This window comes from Lentinula edodes (genome assembly GCF_021015755.1).
Source record: "Lentinula edodes strain Le(Bin) 0899 ss11 chromosome Unknown C8R40scaffold_93, whole genome shotgun sequence".
NCBI classification, from domain to species: Eukaryota; Fungi; Basidiomycota; class Agaricomycetes; order Agaricales; family Omphalotaceae; genus Lentinula; species Lentinula edodes.
The window spans coordinates 50,905-58,166 of NW_025764399.1; the positions used below are offsets into that span (position 1 = coordinate 50,905).

Consider the following 7,262-nt stretch of genomic DNA (forward strand, 5'->3'; position numbering starts at 1 on the left):
GCCTCATATTGGTGTCAAATTCGTGATTCAAAAGCGAGATTTACTGCTGGATTGAAGTTGGAATGAACGGATGACTCTTGGGCGGGGGCTGGGAAGCTTTTCCTGTATGAAAGTTGCACTGACTGCTTCTCCGTCTTGTATTTCCATTATAGATGGTGAGTCTTTCTTCATCTTTGGGAGACTTCCTGCTAATCAAGATGTATCGAGTGCAGAAGGTCGAGATCGACTCCTTTTCTGGTTTCCGTATCTACCCCTCAAAGGGTAAACTTTTCGTTCGTGGGGACAGTAAAGTACGCTCATGCTTCATCTACCAAATACCGACCGCCTAATCGTTGCTTGCAGGTCTTCCGTTTCGCCAGCTCAAAAAATGCATCTCTCTTCTTGCAGAGGAAGAATCCACGTAAGATCGCCTGGACTCAGGTGTACAGGCGCATGCACAAGAAGGGTATCACGGAGGAAGTTGCTAAGAAGCGTTCACGCCGGACTGTAAAGCACCAGCGAGGCATTGTCGGTGCCGACCTTGCTACCATTGCTGCCAGACGTAACCAGACTGCTGCTGTCCGTTCTCAGGCAAGACTAGCTGCCATCACTAAAGCCAAAACTGAGAAAAAGGAGAAGGAGAACAAGAAAGCCAAAGTATGTGTATATCAGATTCTTGTCCACTTTCTTTCACTGATATCTTTTCCAGCCTGCTTCGCGCCCAAGTGGTGCATCTGGACCAAAGGTATCCAAACAACAGATGAAGGGTGGAAAGGGTGGACGATAAAGGATTTGGTCCTCGTTGATTATTCACCTTTGTATGCTCTGACACTTATGATGTCCTCTCGTTTTCCGTTACACATGCTCAACATGCGACTATCTCCTCTAAACCGGACAACGACGCAAGTGTCTTCTTTCTATTTATCATCGTCGCATACGATTCCAGTTCATGTTCTACTGGGTTCTACCATGGTTGTTAATTGCAACTAGTGTGAATCCTATGTGGTAATCGCAATGATTTATGTGAACACCTCGTGTCAACGTTTTTAGTTTCGTTAACTTCTACCTTGCCATGCAATTTTACAACGATCTCGAACGGGCTAGTCAACAGATAAGGCAAAGCTCTGCCGCTACTGATAGGGCACTGGGAGAGATAAAGCAGACAGCTTCCCAGATTTTAGTCGATATGGAAAGAGCAAGGTTGGTGAGGCAGGAGCAATTGAGGGAGATTCATCGGAATGTGGAAGCCATGCAGGAAACTGTCGATGTCATGCTTCACACAGAAAGCGGGAGAAGTGGGTAGTTGTAGATCGTACTCGATCGGTCAGTGTAGAATTTGATTCAGAGTCGATGTTCACCTTACCCGCGCTGACATTAAGTACTTTTTTCATAGGTGTTAAATGGTTCTTTGGAGATCTGGCAGGCCCGGAGGCGTGTGACTACTGACAGTGACATTGAAGTTGTTGGCAATGGATGTGGCCATTGGCGAATTGACTTTAAAGTTCAATTCGAGCAGAAATAGGAACCATATTTGACATGCGTTGATACAGCTAGTAGTTATACAACAAGGTATATTTACACAGAGTTCTTCTAAGTATGTGGGTATTCGACATATCAGAATGACTGCTGCAGTCCACAGGCTCAGCCAGGGCTATCGATGTAATAATACTATAACCCACACGAGTTATCGAAACTTCTATCGGAGGTCTTATGGTCACAAAGAACGTTGTCAGTCGTTCTGGCCACTTTTCCCAATCAAAACCGTCCGCAAATCGGAAATCAAAAGTCTGCAATAAAATAGACATAACCATCATTTCTTGCCTTGCTAGGTTTCTGCCTGCACAATTTGCGGGTCCATAAGAGAATGCGAGAAAGGCGTTCGTGTCGTTTTTAAACACATTCTCCTCGTCGTCGTCTTTCTTTGAATTTAACCAACGCTCTGGGACAAATTCATCCGTTCTAGGAGAGAAATACGATGGATTGAGGTGGAAGACTTTTGGTGGAGCCCAGACTTGCGTGCCTTCAGGGAGAAAGCTGGAGGAATTTGTGAGCTGTAGGTAAACAAAAGTTGACGTAGAATTTACGAACTGTCCAGCAATCTCTGTGCCGCCGCTGCCGTGCGGGACTTCTCTTGCACCACTAACGGGCGCAGGCGGTAGAAGACGCAAAGCTTCTTGGCTGTAAAACGAGGTAATGTTAGCTCAGCATTCAAACCGGAAGATAGCGCTGTCACAAACATGCAAGCAGCTAAGTATCGGAGTTGCGAATGTTTTGATACATCGAGAGGGTCGGAACCAGAAGGATAAACTACATCGATTTCTTGCTGTAGGCGTTTATAACATTCCGGATGGGACAGAAGAAGCCTATTTTTGGAAGTTGGTTCCGTGTCTGAATCCGTGTGCTTTTTTTCAAACGTACCAAAACAGCGCAGCGAGCGCACAAGAAGTAGTGTCAGCCCCCGCAATTACAGTGAGGACCGCATCGGCGCCTACTTCAGCCAGGCTCGGTTTGACTTTTTCTAATCCGGCTTCATCCATCTGAATGGCAAGAGTTAATCAGCGTGTGCTCATCACTATGCAAATTCGTGAAGTCCTTACAAGATGGTACCAGATATCTTTTTTTTGAGAAGGATTACGCAAACGATTGGCAGACCATTTTCTTGCAATGGGCCATAGAGGCATAGTGAACCAAGGTAAACGGTTTCTAATGTCTGGGATCCATGGTAGATGTGACAATATGCAGACACCTCTGATAACAGTGAGCAACGAACAATCAATGCCAGTCCAACTCTCATCTTTTGGATATCATACCTCATGTGAAGATGAAGACCAGGCCAAAGTTTGTGCACGTCACCCTCCTTCATCATGTTAAATCCCCGCAGCAAATCTGAAAGCGGGAGTTCATCAAAGCCAGATCTCGCAAGTACGGTGATATTCATTTACCCTAGGTCACTCATGAAATCGAATCTAGGTTCGACGATTATGTAGCTGCCGATTTATGAAAGAGCAACGCAACTCACGAGAAGAAGTTAAGCCACTGGGTCATATCGACTGCACCTTTCGTCGAAATCTGGGCATCCAGTGCGTCAACCAGTTCGTGCGCCCGGCTTGCAACGATAGATTCGTACTCCTGTAGAGCCTCGGTGCTCATAGCTCGATTCCATAATCGGCGGCGGGCTGCATGCGGATCGCCGTTCATCGTGACTAAGTTCTCTGGTCCACTCACTACACGGAATCTGATATAAGCTATGAAAGCAAGTATTTGATCGTAAGACAGAAACGGAGATTCAAAGTAATATCACAAACCTGCCCCTTTCGGTAAGCCCCCACTGCCGAGAACTGCACCTACTGCATCAACATCTGCCACAGATATTTCATTTGGTGCTATGTACATATACAAAATATCTTAGGTCTGAATCATGAATGTCATAGGAGCTTGTGGCGTACCAACTCGGACGACAGGCCCGTATTGAGCGTGGAGCGACATGAAAAGTGAGCTCTGCTGTCCTTGCCAATGATACCAGAGAGGTGCGAATTTGGTGATTTTGAACAATATAGGACCTGGAATTTTGGCCAAAGGATGGAAGGGCGAAACTCGGTAAAGGACGATAGAGGTTATCAATACAGCGTAAAAGGTGGTGTACGCGCTGAACACCAGATGATGTGGAGGCAATCTCACGAAGCCAGTAGAGTACGTCCATGACATGAAGCTGAGAACCAGAGGCTCCAAAAGCAACAACAGAATAGCTTGTCCGAATATTGCATCCGTGGGTTCATACTTGTGGAATAGCAAATGATTGGCCTGTGAGCAGATATGAGGATATAATTCCAATGGGTCAGAGAGTGGTGCTCACGAGTCCTAATAGTCCAGCTTGCAAGTGAATCATTATGGGAAAGCTCGGATAAAGTCCACGATAATTAACAGGCTTCTTATATGAGTCGTCACCGCCTTGATCCTCGGGAGAAAATTCCCGAACAGGGACGACTTGTAAGATGAAAAGAAATCTGAAGAAATCCATACTTGTCGGTCCTCAGACCTGAAATTACCATATACGCTGGACTAACGGTACAAAACGCGAGATTATATCTCGACACCTCGCAGATCATATCAGAGTTGTTTCTGTTGATCTGTATCCTGTCATCTCAATGTTTTGAGATTCAGAGAGCGCGCCTACGGGAATAGGGCAGCAAATATTTACGAGCGTCAATAGAATGGTTGGAATAGGCGCGTTGACCGGTTAACGCGGCGGCGGTGAGATAGAGTAAAACGCACTACGATGCACTACGATAGGGACAGCGGGAGTCAGTGGCCACTATCGGAAAGAACGCATCAGAATTGGAACGAATATTTGACGACTTTCCGGGATGCTCGTGTTTGAAAAGACAATTTACCTTGACGCATGAGCGCGGGCACTACAATGTCAAAAGGCGTTATTATCACCATATGCCCTGTAGGTTGTAACTTCAGACTCCGCCTTTGGCCTTTGGTTCATCGATGTCCTCAATAGATCAGACTCCGGATAGTTATAACTGCGTTGTAATACCCGGATGGAACATTCGTCGACCATATAAAAGAATAATCAAGAGCAGATCAGTCGGAATGTAGATTCACATCCAGTAAGCAGGCGAATGACCACAGTAGAACGGGTATATATCAGTAAAGGAAGCACAAGACCTAACAGTTTTTTTGAAAGGAAATACACAGATTGTATGAGCGTCTCGGGATTCAAAGCCTTGCAAGAGCCGCATGGACCATTCTTGCTTAATATTCTTATCCTGATAAGGAGGAAGTGAGGTCAGGTAATTCGAAGTCTTAACATCTTGTATGCGTCTCACCACTATTGATAATCGATATGTTCCTTCATTACAGTAAGTGGAGTGTGATGTACGGTATCTGCGTCAGATCACAGCTAGAAACTTCCGGGATCTCTAACATGAGAACATGACTCTAGGTGGATTTCAGTTCCTGCGGGAATGGACTCACTCACACTGGCTGTGTAAAGCACATATAACCTATTCCGTGAATGCCGCTTTCTCTTGGTTACTTTTCCATCTATTCGTGATATTTTTTTTGTTTGAGAAATGAGAAGAATAAAAGAAAAGATTGAAAGATATGCGCACTGCAGCTTACTGACAATGATGACAATGAGCTGTTGCGAAGTAGATCCTGTACGTGGGAAAACCTGGGGGCTCTACGTCAACTTTCGTCAACAACCACCAGCAGACAGACAGCACGCCTTGTTCAACCCTTTGTACAACTCCTGCTTCGTTTGACACGGTGAGTTCATTACTTCCGGTTCTCCTGTGGCACTTTCTTATTCAAGTCTGTGAAGCTCAGACCTCAACGCATTCATAATGTCAGTCAACAGCATAACAACATTTTTTTTGGCATTGACCTGTATCTCAAAATCCTCTAGGTCCGAACCTTACGACCCTTATCTTCCTAGGAATGGCTCTTCCTCAAATCCCTCGGGTCCTAGTCAGGGCGGAAATGCGAAGACAGCTGCTATTCAGGCTCAAATTGACGATACCGTTGAAATTATGAGAGACAATATCTCGAAGGTGGCAGAGAGAGGTGAAAGGTTGGACTCGCTACAGGATAAGACAGGTGCGCTGGTTCCCCTACTCCACTGCGCTGTAGTGTACATTCATTTCGTTCACGGCCAGAACGGGTCGCGCAGCTCTCAGGAATTGTCGGCGTACTGACGATATGATTTTTAGACAACCTTGCAGTATCTGCACAAGGATTCCGTCGTGGAGCAAACAGAGTCAGAAAGGTATGCCGCCTTTTCTTCACTTTCTTATCACATTCTACGGAACTGACCATCCTGTTAGAATATGTGGTATGTAAATTGTTATGTGTCAGCTGAGAATCACCCGGGTTTACTCATGATCCATTCTCTCATGTCGCTAGGTGGAAGGATATGAAGGTGCGTCTATATCGGTCTCTTCCCGTATAATTTTTACGAACCTTGACGTCGTAGATGCGCATTATCATCGGTCTTGCAATTGCTGTGATCATTGTTATCATCGTGGTTTCCATCGTGAAGGCAACAGGAAAATAATCACAGTTCATCCCGTTCGATTGGATTGCCGCCTTTCGAAATTTTGATGTTCTGCCCTCTGCGACAACCCTTCGCCGACCATGTTTTATTATCCGGACTGCACATATGTTATTACCCCTTCTTTGTTCGCTTATCTGTAATCTGTTCGTGGACCTTGCATCGTATTGAGTTCTTGTAGCATTACAAAAATTCCAAACGATCTTATAATGATTTTTGAGTATCGTTATGACGAAGTAACCTTTGTATTGGCTTGGTACAACTGGTAATGGCCGTCGTTCAAAATGGAAGTCTACTGACGAATCCGTTTACGATGGCATATAATTTCTCTCCATTCTCTGGTCATTGACGCCTACGTGTTCGTATCTTTAAAACCATAATATCGTGATAATTCTGAAATATATCCTTCCTTCCCTTTGTTACGATAACATTCCAGAGTTTGAGGCTGCATGTGTTGTAGCAAATGCCACAACCCTCTCCCTGTTACCAGAGGACGATGTCAAGCTCTCCATACTGTTCGCAAAAGACGACTCGAACTCCTGTTGTGTTAATGGGCTTTCTGTGCGCTGCATGCCCTCCATCTCAGATGGCGAGGAGCTGCGAGTGAAGAAAGGAAGCTGATCATCCGGCCCAGCCGGGGAAGAATGAGCTTGCAATTGTCGCTCAATTTTTGTCCATATTCGTAGAGCGCCATCATGACTTCCTGTGGCGAACATGAAAGGATTGTCTTCGGCATGGTTCCAGGCTATGCAAGTCAGGTCCCCACCGAGATCTTGGGCTCGAACATGGTGAAGCAGTGCCCCGGATTCCTGATCCCATATGTGTATGTCCCCGGCTAAAGAAAATCAAGTCAGCTGCTATAGGTATGTGAATATTTCTAGGCTTGCCTTTCCCAGCGCAGAGGACTAATTCGTCACTTTTGCCTCCAAAGTAACTAGGGCCTGCAAAATCTACCTGGGATTTAGGCATGTACGTATGCCTGATAGAGGCATTGAGTCAGTCATAGCTCGGCTTAGGGGCCTAATTTTTAACTCGCCGAAGAGTTAACCTAGCAATGTCTTTGACCATTTCTAGTTTCCATAGCTGTGGAGGGGCCTTTGCGCAGGATCAGAATATAACTTGAAGAACCATGGATGAAGCAAATACCTTGTTCTCATAGCTTACCAGTGCCACAAGGCCCGCACGAGTATTCCTTGCCAAGTGATATCCTTGACATCGTTGA

The 7,262-nt window shown here is 45.5% G+C and overlaps 4 protein-coding genes across 4 annotated transcripts; 2 read left to right on the forward strand and 2 right to left on the reverse strand.

Moving 5' to 3' along the window:
- Window positions 1-197: 197 nt before the first annotated feature.
- Window positions 198-766, forward strand: C8R40DRAFT_1063831 (ribosomal protein L24e-domain-containing protein; the record flags this gene model as incomplete). The annotated part of the gene is made up of 3 exons (XM_046225546.1): window positions 198-290; window positions 343-636; window positions 689-766. 3 exons carry the CDS (start codon window positions 198-200, stop codon window positions 764-766), a joined length of 465 nt encoding a protein of 154 aa, XP_046078838.1.
- A 788-nt stretch (window positions 767-1,554) lies between these two features.
- C8R40DRAFT_1178710 (cytochrome P450) lies at window positions 1,555-3,997 on the reverse strand (the record flags this gene model as incomplete). Its single annotated transcript, XM_046232910.1, has 12 exons — window positions 1,555-1,569; window positions 1,659-2,013; window positions 2,068-2,157; window positions 2,217-2,342; window positions 2,398-2,516; window positions 2,577-2,727; window positions 2,790-2,865; window positions 2,932-2,945; window positions 2,999-3,224; window positions 3,285-3,362; window positions 3,426-3,780; window positions 3,833-3,997. 12 exons carry the CDS (start codon window positions 3,995-3,997, stop codon window positions 1,555-1,557), a joined length of 1,770 nt encoding a protein of 589 aa, XP_046078839.1.
- A 1,120-nt stretch (window positions 3,998-5,117) lies between these two features.
- On the forward strand, window positions 5,118-6,043 carry C8R40DRAFT_1075380 (synaptobrevin-domain-containing protein; the record flags this gene model as incomplete). Its single annotated transcript, XM_046226854.1, has 7 exons — window positions 5,118-5,147; window positions 5,207-5,256; window positions 5,396-5,586; window positions 5,700-5,755; window positions 5,814-5,821; window positions 5,893-5,908; window positions 5,963-6,043. 7 exons carry the CDS (start codon window positions 5,118-5,120, stop codon window positions 6,041-6,043), a joined length of 432 nt encoding a protein of 143 aa, XP_046078840.1.
- A 416-nt stretch (window positions 6,044-6,459) lies between these two features.
- Window positions 6,460-7,009, reverse strand: C8R40DRAFT_1178712 (uncharacterized protein; the record flags this gene model as incomplete). The annotated part of the gene is made up of 2 exons (XM_046232911.1): window positions 6,460-6,875; window positions 6,958-7,009. 2 exons carry the CDS (start codon window positions 7,007-7,009, stop codon window positions 6,460-6,462), a joined length of 468 nt encoding a protein of 155 aa, XP_046078841.1.
- Window positions 7,010-7,262: the final 253 nt, after the last annotated feature.